The sequence below is a fragment of the Kryptolebias marmoratus genome, linkage group LG4, assembly GCF_001649575.2.
Source record: "Kryptolebias marmoratus isolate JLee-2015 linkage group LG4, ASM164957v2, whole genome shotgun sequence".
In the NCBI taxonomy this organism is placed as follows: Eukaryota; Metazoa; Chordata; class Actinopteri; order Cyprinodontiformes; family Rivulidae; genus Kryptolebias; species Kryptolebias marmoratus.
The window spans coordinates 14,528,070-14,549,679 of record NC_051433.1 but is presented as its reverse complement, the minus strand read 5'-3'; the positions used below and the strand labels follow the sequence as shown (position 1 = coordinate 14,549,679).

Here is a 21,610-nt window from a genome sequence, read left to right as displayed (position 1 = left end):
ATATATATATATATATATATATACATATATAAATATAAACCCCCCCTTTCATCCTCAAACTTACTGTGAAATAATCTAACATGAAATTGACCTAGAAGACTTAGAGTACAGATGGGCTTTGTTCTTGCCATAGAGGCACTCAACATGAAATGAAAATATTGGCTGTTCATCACAAGCAGCTGAAGAGAATTATCTTCTGCAAAATTATTCTTTTTTTAGATGCTTCCTAATAGGATTCATAATTGTCTTACTGCAAGCTGAACCCGAAAGCTGTTGTTTTGCTTTTAAACTTTTTTTTGGATTTATCATGTCCCGGATGACTGAGAGTCGACACCAGCATATGTCATTCCCTATTACTTTCCCTCAGCTCCCCTTGTCACTCAGTGGCTGCACACCATTTGTGACAAAACGGCTAGCCAGGTGGGCCGAGTTTGTGCTCCATTTAAAATGTCGGGATAAGATAAATGCCTCGCTCCGATTCAGTGAGTAAACCAGCTTATGGCCACTTTGACTACGTGGCTGATGTAAATAAAACAAAGTCGTATCAATGCCATAGTCTAAATATAATGACTAAAATCAGTAAATCAGCCGAATATGATAAATTGCCAGCTTTGTGTTAAACAATAGATGTTGTTTGGTATTTTTATGTTTCTTTTACACATTTAAGTTGTTAAATGTTAATGACATAAAAACTTGATGGTCCATCCCTTTTTTAAGGTGACACCTCCCACTGATGGTAAATACTTTACTCTTTATTTGAGAGGAGTCTCCTCTCTTCCCCACTTGTCATCCTTTTGACCTGGGTCACAGCCCGGCTGACTCAAAAGGAACGCTCCCACTTCTCCTTGCTCCGGCTCATCACACATTTGCTCCTCACCTGTTAATTAGCTCACCTGTCGTTTCCAGCATATACAGTAAAGAGTACTTGGTTTCTTTCATTCTTTGCCAGATTCTTCTGTTGTCATCCCCAGTGCTCTTGGTTGTGTAGCTTTGTGCCGCTTTGTTCATGCCTCGAGCTCCGTGTATACATCTACCCTGATTTTCCTGTTAGTTTGTATTGCTGCCTTGTCAGCTTTTTATTTTAATTAGGGTTTTTGTTTACACCAAGTTCTCTAACTCTACCTGCATCTTGGGTCCTCTCCACACTACATTATGACAGGTGCAGGTTTTATATTGAACAGGAACCGGCTTGTTTTTGATTCCTTCAGTCTTTATGTTCTGCTAAGCTAACCTACTATCATCACTTTTTATTCAGTTGTAAACACTGTTGTAAAAAATGGGAATATCCTTTTTCTTTAAATCCTAAGAGCTAGAATGCCTTTGATGGCTGGGGTGCTTTCTTTCGGCACAACACAGGTAGACCCTCAAAGAGAGTCCATTGGAATATTATGATAACTTTTGAAGGAACAATTTGATATGTAGCCTACCTGAGAAAATTATTGATGGCAATTATGACTCTTTTCTGGGATTCAGATTATTTGGCTCAGCTCATCAGAAAGCACAGCTTCTTTTGGCTTTCAAACAGCTCCTCATTCAGTACTACTAGTGAGGAGCAGTTCGGCAGCTGAAAGAATCGGCTCAAAGTCTTTCGGGAACTGGCTCACAGCCAGCTATTTAGAAGCCATAATGCCCATCACAAGAGAAAATGGTAAGGCATTTTTATTTTTATCCTGGGAAGGGTCTTAAAAGGTTGTGAGCTCTATACTATTTGTCCTATTGACTATCACACATCCTGCTATGAGCATTTGCCCAAACCTATTTATCAAATCAAAGATTTGTGAACTGTAAAGTGTGTAAACAATAAACTGTTACATTTACATGCCAAAAACTATCAGACACAAATAAATGATGTTTTATACCAGCCATCAGCTGTACTGGTTTCTAAAAATTTGCACCAGTTATTGCAAAACTTTATCAGTCAACCTCTAATCTGATGGTTACCATCTCAGTTCCTAACTTCTGGTCTCAGGGTTGCAGGTGACCAGTCAAAAGATTACTGCATAGTGAGAAATGATTAGTAATTCCTGGAGTTAAAAGACTAGATTGAGTGCTGATTGTGCATCTCCAAATTGTTATTTGGAGGTCCAAGCCTTAACATCAACATCCACTTTGATCTTGGCATTTTTAGTGACTGACACAGACATTTAAATTAATAAATGAAGTGAAACAATACAGGAAATGAGTCTAAGCACAGGATTTACATTATACATTCTGTATGTTTTTCTGTAAAACAATTAGTACTAATCCTCTGCAGTAGCTACAATTTTATGCTATTAGCGAGCTGTGACTGTAATCGCCAACTCATCAAAAATTCTGCAAGGTTGAAATTTTTTTCACTGAACAAACGAGCACGAAAATACCTTGATTCCTCTCAGTCCTATGATGCCATCTTCACCCTTCTCCCCTTTACGGCCTGAAAGTCCATCTTTTCCCGGTAAACCCTGACAGCAGAGCAGACAAAATGTCTCCTCACATCCACAAAACAGAAAATAAATCTTATATAGCACATGTGAAGGATGTTTATGTAAACGAAGCAAAATCACACCGATTCACCAGGTACACCAGGTATGCCTGATTCTCCCTACAGAGAAAAAAAACAGCAACAGAATAATTACAGCAGGAACATTACTGCCTACCTGACCACAGACTGCTATGGCGTTAACAGTGACACCACTTTTATCACAACAATCATCTATATAGACTTGCCTTCTGTCCACCAGGACCACGGGCCCCTTGGAATCCAGTGGATCCTCGTTCTCCAGGTTCTCCCCTCTGACCCTGACAACAAACACAGACATATGCAGTTAATGTGGATACTGATAACTAATATCTTAATACTTAGGTACCAGAATATTAAATTTAGAGTTACACAATGGATTGATATGCCTTAAAAACAATAAATACAGGGTCCTGAACAATCAAAATATTTAAATTATTACTGATTTACAGCATATAAAGAGTCACTTGGATTGAATGTGGTAAAAAAAAGAAACTACCACTGACACAATCAGTGAACCAGACCCTCCATCTCTAAACCAGTTACAATCGATTTATCTTCAGTTAAATTTACCTGCTCTCCTGGTGGACCCTCTTGACCTTTAACCCCTTTTTCTCCTTGTGTACCCTTGGGCCCTCTGTCCCCCTTTGTGAAACGACAGTAAGATCCAACAGAAGTAAAAACATGCTATCAGAAGCAAACGTTTTGGTACAATAAAAAGTGTGGTGCATTCACTGACTGTTTCTCCTTTGTTGCCCTTTTCTCCAGCAGGTCCTCCCACCAGCTTAGTGTCCCCCTGTAAGAGACAACATGGGCGATAAGGTGTTGTTTTACCCCAAGAGAGAAAAACAAAAGTGCTTTATCTGGGTACAATTTCTTACGCTATGTGATTTTTTATTTATTTTTTTTTTTCATATCACATCTCATCAGTATTCTGTGTATTCTTTTATTCTTCCTGCTTTCTGCAGAATGAGTCTGCCGGAATAGCTCTCTCCAAAACAGCCACAGCTGACAATTTTCCAATGACTTTAAATTTGCAAATAAATCAAATACACTCTCAAGAAAGTGAATGGCAGTGGAGCTTATCAGATATTAATATGCACAAACCTTTTCTCCTTTTTCACCCTGCGGGCCGCTGTCTCCCTGTACAAAAAAAAAAGAAAAAGAAAAAGAGTAAAACGTTTTATTCAAGCATTTCAATTTAATTCACTACTCGACATCACCAAAATACTCAGGGGATGAGCTACATGATGACAAACAAAAATGGGAAAAGGAATGGTAATATTTACCTTTTCTCCCCGAGTACCTCGAATCCCTGGGGGTCCCTGATGGACACACACAAACACACCATGTCCATGTACTGTAATTGACTACAACATGCATGTTTTTTCCCACTAAGCAACTTTGTCCTAAAGAGAAAACAACTGACAGGAAATTAAATAAAAATAACAACATTAAGGCTTCTTGGAGAAGTGGAAGGGTGGGGTTAATGCAGGTTTGATTTCCTTGATCTTGCGCTAACGGATAATGTGAAAGGCAACATGAATGATATGTTTACGGTCTGGAAAACATTGCGTCCTTGTGAGAAAGGCTCTTCTTCTGTATAATCATAAAACGTAAACTTGTGTGCTTCAATTATGTCCCCCAAAGAGAATATCTTATGGTTTCAAAGAAAACAAAAAAAGGAGGAAAAAATCCTTGAAAGAGAATGTTAGAAGCTTTGTAGTAACAGCTCTGTTGATCTCCATTTTGCTCACGGGTGTTGCACAAAGAAAATGAAAAAAAGGAAAAGTTTTTGATATTTACTGTTGTTCCCCTCTCCCCATCCAAACCAGCTCGGCCGTCCTCGCCCTAAGAGAACATGTGCAAACACACCAGTGTTGGTTTCCATCATCCAAAGGTAAATTTCCTGCACAGCACAGGCTCTGTATTATGATTGCATAACCAGTTTCTTACTCTGGGCCCTGGATCTCCTCTCTCTCCTCTGGAACCAGGGATGCCGACACCAACTTCCCCCTGGCAATAAAAATAATATATACACTCTTAAAAAAAGATGTATTAATATTTATGCATCTCGACAGGAATAGTGTGCTTGTCAGTCTGGAGAGTTACCTTGTCCCCTTTGACTCCGTTCGTACCAGCAGAGCCCTAGAAAACAGAATCAGAAAATACACATGGTAGTCTGTTCCTGCTGCCTTGCTCGTTATTATTTAGATTTAAAAATATCCTGAAAAGTGTCCAATAACTCAACAGAACCACAACAAACATTAAATTTTAACAAATAAGCTCTCCTGAGATGCTAATAACAGGATTATGTAATGAGAAGAGGAACTCACAGCCTGTCCAGGAGGTCCAGGAGGACCAGGAGCTCCAACATTTCCTGCACGGCCTGCAAATCCTTGGAGACCCTGAAAACAGAATCACAATAATAACAAATATTACCAGTGGAATTGTTTAGATTGACAAAGCATGCAGTTTTCTTATCCGTGGCTCCACTGACCCTCTCCCCTGGGGGTCCAAGAAGTCCTGGTTGTCCATTTTCTCCTCTTAGACCAGGCAGCCCAGGGTCTCCTGACTTTCCCTGTGGCCCTGGAGGACCAGCTGAGCCAGGAAGACCTGGATCTCCCTGAAAAGAATGAGATTTAAGCCTGAGCTGCATCTGATAAGCCACATTATCAGACCAGACAGATAAAAAAACAGTGATAATCCTCTGCTGCAACACATGACGTTAATCACCTTCAGACCTGGAGGTCCAACACGACCAGGCGGCCCTGCCGGTCCTACACCTTTCTCTCCCTGCAACACAGGTTTTGGTTTTACTGTCCAAGAGAAATGGTTTTAATTCAAACACTGTGGTCAAATACATGACATAGGCTCACCTTATCTCCTTTAGGCCCAGCAGATCCTTGTTGACCCTGAATTTAAAAAAAAAACTACTGTTTAAAGCAAGTTCTGGTTTTAGATTTTGAGCAACTTTTACTACAGCAAATAAGTGCAAAAACAATAATAATAAACAAACATAGAAGTTTAACTACAAATTATATTTTTACATAGACAGTGAGGAGTTCTAATTGGCTAAATATAGAAATAAATTTGATCCAAAAAATAAATAAATACATTTCTGATTTATTGTTTATTGGCTGAATTTCTGAGTAGAATGTGTGTAGCTGAAATGTAATCTGACTAAAACTTAAGTTCAACCATGTGGCGATTTTCCTATTTTTAATTTTTTAAAAGTCTATTCTGAAAAGTGAAGCTGATCACTTACCTCCTCTCCACGCTCTCCAGGTTCACCTGCCACTCCCTGACATGAAAAACACACCGTGACTGTATCGTTATGTCAACATTAAGTTTACAGTATGTGCACCAAAATGATACTCACTCTTTCTCCTTTGATCCCAGAAGGACCTTTTTCACCTTTATTACCCTGAATGACAGAAGTTATACATTCAATTATACCATAAATGATAAAACACTCAGTGTGTTTTGGTTGCCCTGCGTTTTCTGTGTTCTGCTGATTGAGGATGCAGCGAGTCAGCTGATTGGTCAAACTCACCTTTTCTCCAGAGAGACCTTGCTCTCCAGCTATGCCCGGCAGTGTTACACCAGGTGGACCCTGCATCAGGCAGGATCAGATAAGTGCTATTAGCTCCTGTGAGCAGCTGATCTGCTTTATTGTCAAAGAAGCAGCTTACAAACAGTATTAGCTACTGCTAAGTTGATGCCAGCCATGACTCACCCTCTCTCCTTTAGGTCCAGGAGGGCCAGCCACAGCCTGTAAGAGTGCAGAAAAATATAAAACATAATGGGTATTACCTTTGCAGAATAATATGTGTTACTGTTAATGAAAAGTAAAGGCGCACTTAAAAGCGTTGAGTACTTTGTCATTATTTTCTCAAGGCTCTTATGTCTTCAAGGACAGTCAATAAAAGTACTCTCATGACTCATTCTCTGCACTACACTGAGTCACAGAATTGGAAAAGTGGCACTTTCCAGCCAAAGTTTTTTATGTGCACGTCTTGTGTAAATAACAGTCATAATATCCTTAAGGCACTGTGTTCAACAATAGGTGAAAAATGCACTTGGCTCTGAGGGTTTTTGATGAATCTTGATTTTGTTAGAAAGTCACTTATTCAACACAAAACCACTCGTATTTCAGTCATCTTCAACATACCTGTTTTCAGTTTATAAACAGTTGTTCTATAATGAAACTTGATTTATTTTACTTATGTTGTGTACATTTTTCCCCAATAACAGCATGGAAGACAAGACCTCCACCATAATGAAATAACTATTTCTTTTGTGAGAAAATTAGCAGGAAAACCCATTTATGTAAGATCTTTGCCACCAAGTTCTATTGAGCCAAATCTTTTGCAGCAGGATCACATCTTTTTGTTTTCTTTTTAAGAAAAATCCTAAAGTATCCTCAGTTCATCTTTCTTTTTTAAAATGTTCCTATTTCTCTTGTCAGAAACCCCCACAGATTAAATTTTAAACATCTCTGCACATTCAAGGTGTGTGTTTTTTTTTTAGACAGATTCATTTGAATTCAGGTACGAACTTCAACTTAGACACTTAAGGACGTTTACAAAGTTTCTTTCAAGCCTTTGAAGCTTTTGTTGGATTTTATTAGGTTATCTGTGGGTTACAACTATAAAAGTTTACCAAAAATATTGATGTGAAACTCAGCTTAAAACTTACCTTTGTGAAAGAGCCTCTGTGTATTGTTACTTTTTTATTATTAACATTTCTTTAATGTATCTGATTCATTTCTTTTGTTTATTTCTGTCATTTTTTTTTTTGTATATCTGCTTTGCTTTGAGTTACACAAACTGCTATAGAAATAAAGCTTAACACTAAAGAGTAATGAAAAACGCTGGTGTTTTTTTTTAATTACAACACAATTTGTTCAAAGAAGAATGCTGGTTTGAGAGAGGTGTTATATTAAACAGAGATAGTGGTTTCAGGTTTAAACTTTCCAAAGTTTACAATGAGGCTTGAATCTAATCTCCAAACAGTTTTGCACTTTCATGGATGCGACACACATCACACATCTGGACCAGGCCAACAAAGACCTTAATGACCCTCAAGAGCGATGGGAGGGAGAGTGATTTGCATGCGAGTTCAGCTCTCAGAAACCAAGCAGCTCACCACAGTTTAAAAACTTGGAAGTCTTTTTTCTCGTCTTGAATTGAGAAATTTCAAAGACATCTTCAGAAAGAGTCCAGTTGCCTTCAAATAAACTTATGACAAGTTTAGTTATAAACGCAGCAGCTTTTGGTTATTAAAGGTTTATTAAAAGGAAATAAAGGTAAGTCAGTGTAACGTGTTTGAGACAACAAACTGCAGGAGGAGGCTGACCAGATGTAGAAGAGTTGCCTTGTCATTTATCAAACTGTTGAACTCGCTGACAGCATCAGCATGCCTCTGTCCAAGGTGCTGAACCTGAGGTTGTTAACGGTGGGGGAGCTCGTCGAGACTCATGTCATCACAACTCTTGTCAATATTACGAACAGCAGGACTGCAGGTGAATAACAGCATCCTCACACAGCAAGCAACATGTTTTTGAGTTAGGGAACTAAAAAACATGCAAAAAAAAGGAGTAGATAAAATCATCTATCAAGAGAGGCATGATTATAAAACTAAGTATTTAGTCTTTTCAGTCCCAAAAAGGGAGTTGTTAAAAGAAGAGTTAAGGCTTGCAGCGTTAGGCATGCACCTGCTCTATGTTTTCTAAACATGTTGCTGACTTAAAATGTAACAGAAAGACACAGCTTTATATCTCATAAGTTATTGCTTGCTTGTATTTATTTAAAGGCCACTATTAGTGGTAGTGTAAAATGCTAGATCCAATAATAATAAAATAAATATTTAAATAATTTTTGATATGTTGCAGCAAAGTCAAAGTGCGCCTTTGAAAAAGATGAGCACAAAGCTGATAAGAGTAATAATAAATGAACCACTTGAGCAGTTTTGATAAACTGATATCTGATCTCATCAATCCTTTTTGTACACGTTTGTTAGAAAGCTACATTAATTCATGGCTCTGGAAACAGTGCAGTCATGTGTTAGCATCCAGTAAACCTCGGTGCCTCTGTATGTATGTCACAAAATCTGGCAGCAAACCAGGCAGTCATGTTGTGCATTACAAAAAGCAACACTCCGGGCTGTAATGTTTGATGGCTTGTTGTTTAGACAAGGAGGAATCCACTGTGTCTGTGTTGGAGGAAGTGGTGATTGCATAACAAGAAGCAACAGTTTCCTTGATGGCTATGCAATAACATAAAGGGGAGTGTCGGTATTTACTAATACCACTTTCAGTAATAAGAGATAACAAAAGTAAGGACGCTCTCCATGATAATGCGATGAAACCTGCATTGAGAAAATATTACAAGGAACCTTTTCTGTCATTTTCAGTCTTGCTGAGCTAAAATTTGTCTTAGCTGACAACCTCACTGGAAGAACTGTCACATGTTTTGTCAAGTCAAGCTATTTCTAAGCAACAAACGTCTGTAGTCATTACAGTACAAGCAACTGTAAGCAGGCAACAACATTCCAGTGTAAGTAGCAAAATGGTTTTCATTTGAAGCCTAATTAAAAATTGCACATTGCAACAAAATGCTTCAAGTGGACCTTTATAGTGCAGCTGTCTTACAGTCACCAAACAACTGTCTTGTTTTATTCAGTCGGGGTCATAGACTGCATACACACAAAGTATTTTATACAACTCACGGTCAGGTTTTCAGGGCGCAGAACATTGGTTTTTCATGTTTCTGCGGATTGCCTTGAGATGCCACTTCTAGGTCTCAGATAATTATTTGTTTACACACCAAAGTATAAATCATTTATTCATGCCTATCCAAATCAGTGTGTATTAATTTAACTGGGCAGTTTACGTTATCATTACTTTTACTGTTTCCACAGTGCGATGTTGACAATCCTCTGCAAACCAGTTTTGCAAAGCTATTTCAATTATTACCAAATATGTCTTACCCACAGAGGAATACAGCAAATCATTGCTGCTGGGGAGAAACCTTTTATCTGCAAAAATGCAGCTTGTTAGGAAATAAGTCTTTTTAAATAATGAAATTCTGTGTGGTCAGAGTTTGTTTTTTGTTTGTGCTTATGGTCAAATAATTTAACAAAGCACTGAAGATCATATTGTATAGATGTACTGATTCTTCTATAAAAGTCATATCTATGTGCAACAGCTCTTTACCAAGAAGTGCATCTCTTTTAAAGAAGTTTATTTGATACTAAAAGTTACACAGTTTAACTACTAACTTTTTGATACATTTCATTAGTTAGTCATCTATAGAACCACAGTCAGATGTGGAGAGAGACAAACAGACGTGATTTATACGATAACATAAAAGTGAAAAACAGAGAGAGAATAGAAGTAATGCAGTCCCAATTATGAAGATTTTTGTCTTTTACAGTGTTCCCCCCAAATATAGTTTCATCTAATGTGTCATAGAAACACTGAGCTGAGCAAGATGCTCTCAGGATGACATAAGGAGTTAAATTTGTATTTGTAAAAAAAAAAAAAAAAAAAGATGGCAATCATTTGGTATAAATCATGAGTAGCAATCAGTAGTGCACACACACAGACAGTCCATGGACTTCTACTTTGGGAGCACTGCTTTACTTAGCTCACTGAGATGCAAGTCATGTTTGAGACACAGCGATGACGAGTTGGAGTTGAGTTGGATCCCTGGAGTGCTATTTAAATATTCTTGTCAGTCTTGTCTAAAGATAGACATTTCTTTGACATCTAAGTCTAGGTTTAGACATCTTCTAAACCTTCACTTTAAAACCCAATTTAGGTCATTTTTAGCTTAGACAGCTATGGACTTTTTTGATGTTTAGACATTTTTAAACAAAAAAAAAATACTCAGTGGGTTATAAGTTGAGAATAATTGAGGCAATAAAAACAATGTTTCAAGTAAAGTGGTCATTTCCAATCTTTGAAAACTGCTCGAGCAGCAGCCATTTAAACTGAATCAAACCAAAAAAGGAAAAAAACATTAAACCAACAAGCTGCCTTTCAATGATCTCATTTATCTTTTTGTCCTTTCAGTCTAAAACAGGTCAATTTGGACTCCAAACTAATAAAGGCAACTGCATTAACTGGATTTTTTTTTTAGCCAGCAGCTCAGCAGATAGAGCAGGCTCTCACCTTCCCTGGGGGGCCACTGTCCCCCTGCTCCCCCTTTAATCCATGCTGTCCTGGAGGTCCAGCAATGCCCTGAGGACCAGATCACATAATGTTAGAACTGAGGAGTGCTTAATGAAAAACAATAGGATGCACACCAAAGGTGCACATGACACAAAAAAATCTGAGACGTGAGCATGCTGTACCTGCTTTCCTGGTAATCCAGGAATTCCTTCTTTTCCAGGGACCCCATCTCTTCCAGGAACTCCAGGTTTACCAGCTTCACCCTAAGGAGCAGAGCATACCACCATAAATGTCACTTGTTTACTTTTTTTTTTTTTAGAAAATAACATGCAGTCGTCTCCTCACGCAGGTCTTTACTTCTTGTATTTATTCTATTTACGCCAGCAGCCAACAGCATAGTATATCACAGCAAATACAAGATAAGAAAAGTGGAAATGGAGATTGCATTGATTACCGTTAATAAAAAGTAAACATGATCTTGCTGAAGCTGCCTCAAACACAAAATGTAGCTGTTATTTATCACTCAAAGCTGGTTACAGATGTTTTGGCCTTTTTGTTTAATTACCTTCCTATTTTCAGCACAGCTGAAAAGTCTTGGGGGCAAAACATTTTTTCTGTCTTTCCCCTTTTCTCATTTTCTCTCTGTGTCTCCAAAGTACAGCAACAGCAGCAGCCAGAATAAAATTAAATACTCACCACCTGCCCCGGCAGCCCTGGGGGGCCCTGTGGACCCTGTAGGGAGAAATAAAGACAACACTGTAAGGCAACATATTTTACGCTGCACTGAGAAGATTTCAATGAATGTCACAAAAAAGGACATGAATGAGGTTGTCAATGACGATGTATGGCGACACATACTACAGCTCCTGGAGGACCTGGGGATCCTGGCAGACCTGTACTCCCCTGAGCACCAGGAGGACCCTGTGGAGAGGAGAAGTAAAGTCAAACACTACATATTTTATAGCCCTGTTCTCTGGGCAGTTGTATGATGGGCTACGAAGACAACTAAATATCAAGTTTAAAAAACAACCTTGGTTTTCTTACCTTGACACCAACTCCTGGTTCTCCTCGATCACCCTGCCCCAAAAAGAAAGTTGCTTATAGTTTTGTTAGGAGGCAATGAGACACGAAACAATGAAAGTGCAGTGAATTCACCTTCAAACCCAGGGGACCTGGCAGTCCAGTAGGACCCATGGGGCCCTGATTCCAAAAAAACAAAACACACCATTAAAATTTAACAGTCTGTTGTCGACTGCTAATAAGAATTTGCTTATTATTTCATACATGTCATACTTACAGTTGGTCCCCTTATGCCGTTCTCTCCTGGGTTTCCCTGTGAGCAAAATTTTATACATTTAAGTTGTATAAAAATGGTTTTAGAAACAACTAAAGAGACGCCACATGTTAAAGGAACATTTCAGAAAACTGTGCTGACTTTCTTGCTGAAACTTAAAAGAGAATAAAACTAATCTGTTATTCACAGAACCAGATTTGACATCTGGAAAAAAAAAGCTCCAGGATGCGACTGCATCCGGTTACACCTCATTGAGTAATTTTGTTACTTTTATTTAAAAAATAAAAAATACATTAAGAATTTAGAAGATGTCTGGTAAGTACTAAGCCAGCAGACAAAGCAGAAAAACTTAATTTCCACTCAAAAACAATCAAACTTCTCAACTTTATATTTTCCCCTCACAAACCACTGAAGTGGCATTAACTACATTCACTTCTTGTGATTCATGTGCTTCTAATTCCTGTGATAATAACAGCTGAATTTCATTAATATTTTTGCCCTCAAAGCCACGCATTTCTATGCTCAACATCCTTGTCCAGTTAAAGGTTACTTCTGATTCCAGAAAAATTTTAATGGGTAAACCCACCAGCTAAACTAGATGCATCAAGGTGGCAAATCACAAACCAGATTGTATCCATAAATGTAATTTTCTTCTAACTTTCAGAAACAGAGTAACAGTTTCTAAAAATGTGAACCTAATAACATATTAATGTACAAATATTTTTAAAGTGATAGTTCAAATCTTTTGATGTGGGGTTCTAGCTTTCAGAGCTATCTAGAACAGATAAGATTTTGAAGGGATGATTTTTTTTTTTTTCAGTAATGTTGAATGTCAAATATTTCTAAATAATTAGTACCTTATTGGCTGTGACATCAGTCACAGAGCAGAGTGTGGAGAAAAAGGCTAAAGTCTTCCTTCAGGCTACGCTATTGGCTAGCTAAATGAGGGCTTATTTAACTTTGTTTTTCAGGCTTTTGTTTAGTTTGGAACAGTTTCCTAAACCAAACAACGTCCGTGTTTCTACATGACTGTATGTGTGCCGAGCATAGACCGTGTATATCATGTTGATGATGCTGAGGCAGCTGAATGTATCGGTCCATCTGATCATCAGCCTGTCTAAACAATAGAAGGTTTACTCAACTCCCGGTGGATTGATACATTCAGAAGCCTCTCAACACAATCTACACTCCGCACACAATTATTCGTGTAGTAACATGAACATTGTGTGGAGGAGAAAACAGCAACACAACAAAACAAACTGTGTCATGCAAAAGTATAGAAGTTTAATGTTAGCTAAAGTAGCTTTTTTCACACCTGTATGACATTTTTGAGAAAGAGTTGTTTATAAGCCTGAAAAACAATATAAACAGGTCCTTGTTTGGCTAGCTATTAGCCTAGCCTGTACAAAAACTTCTGCCCTTTTCTCCGGCTCTTTGACTGATGTCACAGCTGATAAGGTACTAACTACTGTTAACTATTTGACAGCACATCACTTCAAAAATGACCACACTTTTCCTTTAAATATCTATAATCTATCCGCAGTATCCCACCTACAAAGATCTGAACTATTGCTTTAAGGTAAATTTGAGCACTTAAAATATAGTGTATACTATATTTTTGTGCTTAGTAACAAACAACACTGAGTTTCGAACACAAATTCATGCACAGACAGTTTTACAAGGAGACATGAATAAACAAGACAAACATGTAGACAATTTAAACAGACGTTCAATAATGCCAGTAAAGAGACACCTGCATGATAAGCTCTGAAACATCAGTGCTGTGCAAAGAAGAACAGAGGACTAGGCATAGCTACATGCACGATAAGCAGACTCAACGGTAAGTACCTTTCAGAGTTACCTCCCCCCACCTTCCCTCCACCATCAGACAGACACACACAAACACTCATTGAGACACACTTGCATACACTGGATTCTAATGAGGGCTCCACTTTGGGATGTTATCTGACTTCCTTTCATCTTCTCCAACATATTTGAAATCTTTTAAATTTGTATTTAACTTTCAGGTTCAAATTTAAACTTTGGAGTCTGACACAATTGCTTTGGGGAGATTTTCAAGAGGGACCGATCAAGGTCTGACTCTTATCCCAGCTGCCAGAATATGTTTTCCAATGCAAATAAATTCGGATTAAAGCGGTAAAGATTTGCCTACAAGTTACATTACAGAGTGTGCATCCCGGTGATAGGTTCTTCTCCTTTTGTTCCCCTTTTCAAGATGCCTAATCTAAGCTACAGCCCACGGGCATCTCAATGACTTCCACGCCCACTTGTATCTGGTACAACACGGACATGTTCTCCAGACCCTGCCTTCCTGCAGAGTTAAAGCATGCCAGCCAGCAGCAGAAAACCTACCGGTCTGCCTAGAACTCCGGGGAACCCAGGCATGCCCTGGAGAGGATGAAAGTCAAAGGAAAGAAGACGACAGGAGGGTGGGGAGACAGATGGATTGAGAAACACATTGAAAAAGGGGAGAAACAAAGAAATGAACAGAGATAAGACAGACATAGGGAGAAAGAAAGGTAGAGAGTGGGGTGTTAGTTGCACAGCTGCAACAGGATCGATAAAGCCTCGGCACAAGGAGGGGGAAAAAAAGAGAACTCTATTTGCTTTTTGCTTGCAGCCAACCCAGTAGTTTAAGTCTGCCAATCAAGCCTAAAAGCAGACTGGGTTATGGGTTACTCACTGGTTGGCCTGGAGGACCAGCAGGCCCTGTTGAGCCCTGCTCCAACATGCCGGGAGGGAAAATAAAAATAGTGAGGAAGTACTTAATATTAAACTTCTTCTTGCATTTACCTACAGCAACACAGCCAATCAGGACTTGCAGAACTTCCCAACAGTGTTTATTTTAGTGATAAATGTGAAATCTACCTTTAGGGAAAAGCTGAAACTTCAGTGTCTTTAGATGGAAACTGCAATTCTATTAGTAATTTATTGCCAAAACGGTCATTATTACTGTACTGATCAAACATTGCTGCAAACATTGCATCACTGTGAAACAATTAAAATTAACTTTTTGCAAATATTATATTTTTTACCATTTAGAAAAAAGAAAGAGTGCTTACCAATCTGCTGAAACAAATGTTCACCCCAAATTGAAACAATGTAATATTATATCAAGCTCTTAATTAAAATGTGAAACTGCAGAACTGCTGATACATTTGTCAATTTCAGAAGATCGCATTATGCCCTTCACTCACTGGTTTCCCATCCTGACCAGCTTTTCCCGGTTGTCCTGGTTCACCCTGGAATTACAAACCATAAATTACTGCATCTTACAATTGTCATAATAACAACAAAATGATTTTTGCTATACCATGTAAAATATTAAAGTGGTTTTTCATGTGACTAAACATTTATTCAGCATCTAAATAAAAGGTTAGTCCAAAAAACAAAAAACTTTACACTTTTTGCTTGTTATTTAGATGAAAAACATAAGTGCTATATAAATTTTATTGTTTGTAGTTCTATATTGATATCCTATATTAAATGAGCTTCTAAGTTGCTGTAAGGTTTAGCATTGTGGAAGGTAGCTTTTTTAACCCTGTTGCTTACATTCTGTGTAAGTTTTACCCACAAACACTTGTTTACACCAGTTTTTTTCTGGCAGTACCAACAACACTATTGCAGGGTGTGTATCAGCATGCAAATAAAAAGATGCCATGTTTTCTCTATTCCTTTTAGCCAAAATGTCACCCGATTTCATCTCTGAGCTGTAGCAGGCTTTAGATAAACGTTAGAATTTTGCAGATCGAGAGAACATCCCTGTAGATTGCCAGATAAGGTAAGCTGTATCTGTTGCTGAGTTTTAATCTACCAGTGATTCAGCTCAGATGTGCTGTTCCAGAACAGAGCCATATGCTGTATAAATATGCTCCTTTTTACAAGATTTTAATCATGTAATTGATAAAAGTAGTCCTTTTCTTGTTTTTTGTCCAAAACGAGATTTTTAAAAACTGTTTGTTGTTTATGGTGTGATTTTCAATTGCAGTTTAGTCCAACTTCAGGTATCTCAATGTATGTACTTCTAAGCTTTGAACATTTTGTTTTGTTAAAAAGATAAAAATACAAACAAACCAAAACCACCATTTCTAGATCCTCTCCTATTTTTCATAAGACACTGTTTGTGGTGGTGAATAATGTTGCACAACTGCAATTTTTTCCATGCCAGGTTATTGAAATGATCCCTATTCTAGTTTAATTCATGAGGTATGAAAAAAAAGCTTTATTTTGTTTTGTTTTAGCTTAATTACAGCCATTTTGCAACTCTAATATCTATGTAAACATTGATGAAAGTGTGTTAAGTTAAACTAACCAAGAACTAATATAATATATATATAAACTAATCAAGAAAAAAAATATTATTAACAAGTTCTACAGCCAGTGGAAAAGTACCAAAAAGTGTAGCAAATGCTACTCTTGAAAATTAATATTCTGTCCAAATAACACAGGGTGATATCAAAATGGCTGAGCAGGAACTATTTTAGTAGATAGATATAAAAACTAAGAGAAAAAAAGATAATTAATCACATTTTCAAAAGGGCAGTGTTCTGTAAGATTTTGAAGTCAAAAAAGTTTAAAGTGGGGGTTGGCTCCTTTCCCAAGAAAACGCAAAACATTATCCTCTGAGACCTTTTTCAGCTTAAAAAAATTAGGTCCCCCCCACACCCCTTCGTGTCCCTTCACAAAGGATTTGCCCACTCATCTACAACCCTCATGAACAGAGTATCTCTCTGAAAATATCAAGCGCTGTTGAGCTTCAGTAAATAGGTACTTTTCAAAGGTTAACTTAAAACACAGCCATTTTTCTTTAAATCTACCTCTGAATAGAACAAAACACATTCATCATTTTAACCACAGTTAGTTTCTTCTTTCTCTTTTTCTCTCTGCATGACCATCCTATAACCTAATCTGAGCTGAGAGCCATCTCACTGGTGAGCCACCACGTCCTTTTTCTCCAGCCTCTCCTCGGTCTCCTTTTTCACCACGAGGTCCCACAAAACCCTGTAAATAAAATGCATCAGCAGAAACAGTCGTGGCAAAACTTCAGATACTAACACGCAATTGTACTGTACATGTTTTATCAATCTTACCCGGTCTCCTTTGGGTCCTGGTGGTCCAGAAGCACCAGGCTCGCCGTTCTCGCCTGGGGGGCCTCTTAGCCCAGGGGTACCAAGCTGAACTGATTCACCAGGAGCTCCCTACAAAAAATATAAAACACCTTAGAACTAAAATCATATTCTGTGCTTACTCTGTGATTTTTCATAAACCGTCAAAACTGGAAGGATTTTACCTTTTCACCTTGAGGTCCAGCTGGTCCTGTTAACCCAACTAGACCCTGACGAACACAGGAAATTCTCAGCTGACAGTAAAAACTGTTTAACTGCATGTGCCTGTCTACTTACAGCATTGCCTTTGTCTCCTTTGTCTCCTCGCTCTCCCTGAAATGCACACAAACATTGTATAAGTCATGTTTAGTTAACGAGAACATCCTCATTTTAGCACACCAACTCTCCTCTCCACCTTTTCTCCTGGTCTTCCAGCCTCCCCCAGTTCCCCAGCTCTTCCAGGGACACCAGGTATTCCTGGTTTGCCAGGCTCTCCTGCAGGCCCCGGGGGTCCCTCAGGCCCTCGCTCTCCAATGGCTCTTCCTGGGAGGCCGGATGGCCCCATCTGTCCTCGCTCGCCCTGTTCCCCTTTGATTCCCCTCTCTCCTGGAAAACCACGAGCACCCTGATGCACAACGAGACAGCGAAGGTGCTTCATTTTGATGTGCTGTGATCTGACAAGAAGACTTCATTCTATATTTTTTATCTTTACTCTTGGGGGCAGATTTACTATCTGGGTCAGTTCAGCATGAAGTCACGATACAGATTTATTGCCTGTGGGAGTGTCCAGTTCTTCATCTACAAACACAGGCACAACACACTCACTTTAGTGAGGGCCACATCAGTGGACAAACAGAACTGTTGATAATAAATTATTAACAACACCCACAGTTTAAATTTTGTTTCTACGAAACAGGTCATATAACCACAAACCTGATCACCTGTTCAGATGTTTAAGATGAGCTCTGTTGGTTCAAATAAACTTCAGCATTTAAATTAATGTCATTAGACTTCATGTTCATGTTTAAATTTGGTTTGGCTCAGGGTTAAACAGTGCACTTCAGTGAAACACAAAACACTTTTCACTTAACAACCACCTGATCCTACTTTACAACCTTAAGGTGGTGAGCTCATCGTCGTCTAATTGGAAGATTTGTGGTTTGATCCTGCAGCCTGGCTAAGAGTCCTTGTGCAAGACATGGAGGCCCACAATGTCCCAAATATAGTAATCAGTGTGTGATTGGTGGGGGGAAAGCACTGCACATTCAGAGCAAATATAAAATAAATGTTGCTCTATGAACATCTACGACAAAGAAACTGAGGTTAAAAAGTAGATCTTAACCCAATAAGTTTTTTCAAGGGCCAGTTTTTAGAAACAGGGCAGCTGATGTTTGATTTTAAAACCTTTGTTTTTGCCCATAAAGATACCAGTTTAAAATAAATAAAATGTACCCCATTCCAACTAAATTTTCCAAATTAAAAAGAAATTCATAAACAAAGATTTAAGACATTTTGATCAATGCTCGTAGGGTGTGTGACAGTTCTTAGGAATAGCATGAAGCTCAGAAGAAACACTGATTCTAAGAAATTAAAAATGTCCTTTTACACAGCTCATATCTGTGATGATCAAGTTCTCATTATTAACGTAACTAATCTGGTTAGGTCTGTAAACTGTAAATACATTTAATTAGTAAAAAAAGTGTAAATTTACTATAACATTTTGGTGAACTCCCTTTGGGGTCTTCAGTATTGTGTAAGAAAAAAAAAAAACACCTCTGATCCAAATGTCAAGCGTAACACCACCATACTGCTCACAGATTTGACTATCTTCCAATCAGCTCAGTCTGTTCAGGTGTGGCTGATGCTGATTATTTCTTAAATGGCAAAAATCTGCCTCTTCTGAAAAGGTTCTTCAAGGCGTATTAACAAAAAGGAGAGTTTCAGCCTTTTTGCAACATCAAACACAGAAGTGAAGACATGCTTGTTCTTGACCTTTAATACAGCATAATTATTAGTATAATTTGCAGTGTAAAAGCTTCGTAAACTAGAAAAATTGCATTTTTTTAAAATGAAGATGGAGTGTAAATGCTTAGTTCCGAATGACTTTGCTGAAATTTGCTGAAGAAACCAAAAACTGAATTTTAAACTTAAGGCAAACAGAACAGAAGCTAAAATTAACAAAATGGCCTGAAATGAGAAAAACACAAGCTAAAAGCTAAAGTCAGCAGAACATAAGCTAAAAAACTAAAAGTAGCAGAACAGTAGCTAAAAGATAGAAGTAACATAAAAACAGAAATGTAGCAAGTTTGCTGAAACAAATTTTAAAGAGAACAACATTTTTGAAGGAAGTTTTGTTTAAATAAAGTAAAATATTTAAAAAAAATGTATATAAGTTACAAAAACCAAAAGTTGTAGCAAACTATTTCTGATCAAGCTGAACATTTTGAACATTCTGAACATTTTATGTAAACTTTTGGTGTGAATACTGACCAACAGTTAAAAATTTACAACAAAACTGATTTTATGGCAGATAAAAAGCTTTGCTAAATGCATCCATGGCTTCCAGGAATGTTTAAGGCCTACTTACATCTACACCAGGTGTTCCCCTCGATCCAGCTTCGCCCCTGTCTCCCTTCTCACCCTTCTCTGCCTTTTGCACTGAGGGAGATAATATAGTGTCCTTCTTCTCCACAACCACCTTCAAATCAGACACCTGTATGCAGGAGAAAAAAATCAGAACAGGGAGAGTTTCACACCTTTCAGCAGCAGATCATCTGTGAAATGCTTCTGACCTCAGATAAAGACTAAGTCATGACAAATTCATGTCAGCAACTTCTTCATTGCTTATGACTGCAGTCCTTTCTGACACAACCACTTACTGAACACAGAAATGTCAGGTTTTAGGATTTTAGGAGATATTTAGCCTGAGATTTCCCAAGTATTTAACCTCCTAGGACCCTGCGTCTACATATGTGGACATCATTTTTCTCATAGACTGCATTATAAAAGATTTAAAAAAAAAAATCTTTGTTTTCATGCTTATCAGGTCCCAATCAACTCAAATAACTAAGTGAAGTTAAAAATGCATACCATGCTAGAGTTCGGGTCTTAGGAGGTTAAGAATGTGTGTAAGAGCAATAAATGAGGGAATCAATGTGACATTTTAACTAATAAACTTGTTGTTCAATAGCTGAGAGTTTTAGTTTAATAATAAACCAAGACACACAAGAAACAATAACTGAAGAGCTGTAAATGGGTTATTAACATTTGCAATCAAAACTGTCAAAATGCATAAGTTTAAGGTTGATTTTCACTAATATGAACATTATAAGCACATTTTTCATTGAAATTTATAATAAATCCATGAATCTAAGTGTTATAACCTGGGCAAACAGCCTTAGTGTGTTTTTTTTCCATCTTAATTCTCTCCTTCTGTTTGTCATTTTTGTCATCCTTGCTTTAAAATCACATCTGTTTAAAGCCAATAAAAATCCTTTAAATGGTACAATAAACCACACACCTGAATACCGAGGCTGGCCAGAGCTTTTTGCACATCCTTTTCAAAGAAGCAGAAACACATTGTTACAAAATGAGGCGTAAATAAAAGAAATACAGACAAAGAAAGGATTGTGTGGCATGTAATGTGTTTGTATCGTACCATTGCAGACCCAGGTTTACCAGGAGCTCCATCCTCTCCTGGGTCACCCTACAAATAATAAGACATCAAAGACGTCAATACAAAACCTGTGAAACCTTAATGTCACATTTTCACCATGTCAGGAGGAATTTTCACTTACATTATCACCTTTAGGACCAGGTGGACCTCTCTCCCCCTGAAACAAGAAGGTAGATCAAAATAACAGGAAGAGCTATTAGCAATTTAAAGCAAATTGTAAAAACAGAGGCTACTTACTCGAGCTCCCCCTGCTCCTGGTATCCCAGGAACCCCCTGAAGGACAAAAAAAAGGCAATAAAAACATTAGGATGCTCTGAGAGGGTTGCAGTAGAGACACATATCATCCCTGCAACATTCAAAAAACAGTCAAAATACATGTCTGATTTGCTAAAACAGAAAAATGTCTGCATAACACATATTTTGAGTTGTTAGTTGTGTGTAAATCTAACACTTGAAATAGCTTGAATAAAAATAAACTTCATACAGGTTTATTTGCTTTCAACTTGTGTCAAATAAACTCAAATAAATCAGAAACTGCATATTTAAAGAAAATATCATCCATCTATCCATCTTCCTCCTACCTTCCAGTAGGAAGTACCAGATAACCAAACACCTTTCACTGCAGAGAGATTCTGAGCTCCTCTGAAATAGCTGAACTCCTCTCCTTATTCCTAAGGGTGAGTCCAGCCACTCTGTGGAGGAAGCTCCTTTCACCTGCTTGTATTTGTGATCTCATTCTTTCAGTCACTACCCATACTGTAACTCGTGGCGATACGTGGGGACTGGAATGTAAATCGATTGGTAAATTGAGAGTTTTGTCTTTTGGCTCAGGTCTCTT

General features: G+C 38.0%; 1 protein-coding gene across 6 annotated transcripts in view; it reads right to left on the bottom strand.

Moving 5' to 3' along the window:
* col7a1 (collagen, type VII, alpha 1) overlaps nucleotides 1-21,610 on the bottom strand; it is a 66,486-nt gene that overhangs the window by 10,070 nt on the left and 34,806 nt on the right. For 5 of the 6 annotated variants that reach the window (XR_005233055.1, XR_005233054.1, XM_037975144.1 and 2 more), the window contains exons 69-105: nucleotides 21,010-21,045; nucleotides 20,894-20,929; nucleotides 20,755-20,802; nucleotides 20,617-20,652; nucleotides 19,684-19,809; nucleotides 17,512-17,721; nucleotides 17,394-17,429; nucleotides 17,282-17,326; nucleotides 17,082-17,189; nucleotides 16,921-16,992; nucleotides 15,189-15,233; nucleotides 14,344-14,379; nucleotides 11,974-12,009; nucleotides 11,832-11,876; nucleotides 11,721-11,753; nucleotides 11,535-11,597; nucleotides 11,373-11,408; nucleotides 10,859-10,939; nucleotides 10,677-10,745; nucleotides 6,237-6,272; nucleotides 6,054-6,113; nucleotides 5,880-5,924; nucleotides 5,766-5,801; nucleotides 5,377-5,412; nucleotides 5,234-5,293; nucleotides 4,998-5,123; nucleotides 4,834-4,905; nucleotides 4,610-4,645; nucleotides 4,454-4,513; nucleotides 4,304-4,348; nucleotides 3,787-3,822; nucleotides 3,605-3,640; nucleotides 3,237-3,293; nucleotides 3,071-3,142; nucleotides 2,707-2,778; nucleotides 2,546-2,581; nucleotides 2,361-2,441 (exon numbers count right to left, since the gene is read on the bottom strand). Coding sequence is in view for 4 of the 6 variants with exons in the window: in XM_037975144.1 (XP_037831072.1) it covers nucleotides 2,361-2,441; nucleotides 2,546-2,581; nucleotides 2,707-2,778; nucleotides 3,071-3,142; nucleotides 3,237-3,293; nucleotides 3,605-3,640; nucleotides 3,787-3,822; nucleotides 4,304-4,348; nucleotides 4,454-4,513; nucleotides 4,610-4,645; nucleotides 4,834-4,905; nucleotides 4,998-5,123; nucleotides 5,234-5,293; nucleotides 5,377-5,412; nucleotides 5,766-5,801; nucleotides 5,880-5,924; nucleotides 6,054-6,113; nucleotides 6,237-6,272; nucleotides 10,677-10,745; nucleotides 10,859-10,939; nucleotides 11,373-11,408; nucleotides 11,535-11,597; nucleotides 11,721-11,753; nucleotides 11,832-11,876; nucleotides 11,974-12,009; nucleotides 14,344-14,379; nucleotides 15,189-15,233; nucleotides 16,921-16,992; nucleotides 17,082-17,189; nucleotides 17,282-17,326; nucleotides 17,394-17,429; nucleotides 17,512-17,721; nucleotides 19,684-19,809; nucleotides 20,617-20,652; nucleotides 20,755-20,802; nucleotides 20,894-20,929; nucleotides 21,010-21,045 (2,199 nt within the window). In the remaining 2 variants the exon portion in view is untranslated. Of the gene's footprint in view, nucleotides 1-2,360; nucleotides 2,442-2,545; nucleotides 2,582-2,706; nucleotides 2,779-3,070; nucleotides 3,143-3,236; nucleotides 3,294-3,604; nucleotides 3,641-3,786; nucleotides 3,823-4,303; nucleotides 4,349-4,453; nucleotides 4,514-4,609; nucleotides 4,646-4,833; nucleotides 4,906-4,997; nucleotides 5,124-5,233; nucleotides 5,294-5,376; nucleotides 5,413-5,765; nucleotides 5,802-5,879; nucleotides 5,925-6,053; nucleotides 6,114-6,236; nucleotides 6,273-10,676; nucleotides 10,746-10,858; nucleotides 10,940-11,372; nucleotides 11,409-11,534; nucleotides 11,598-11,720; nucleotides 11,754-11,831; nucleotides 11,877-11,973; nucleotides 12,010-14,343; nucleotides 14,380-14,674; nucleotides 14,711-15,188; nucleotides 15,234-16,920; nucleotides 16,993-17,081; nucleotides 17,190-17,281; nucleotides 17,327-17,393; nucleotides 17,430-17,511; nucleotides 17,722-19,683; nucleotides 19,810-20,616; nucleotides 20,653-20,754; nucleotides 20,803-20,893; nucleotides 20,930-21,009; nucleotides 21,046-21,610 lie in introns of all 6 variants that reach the window. The other variant, XM_037975142.1, reaches the window with a different exon arrangement.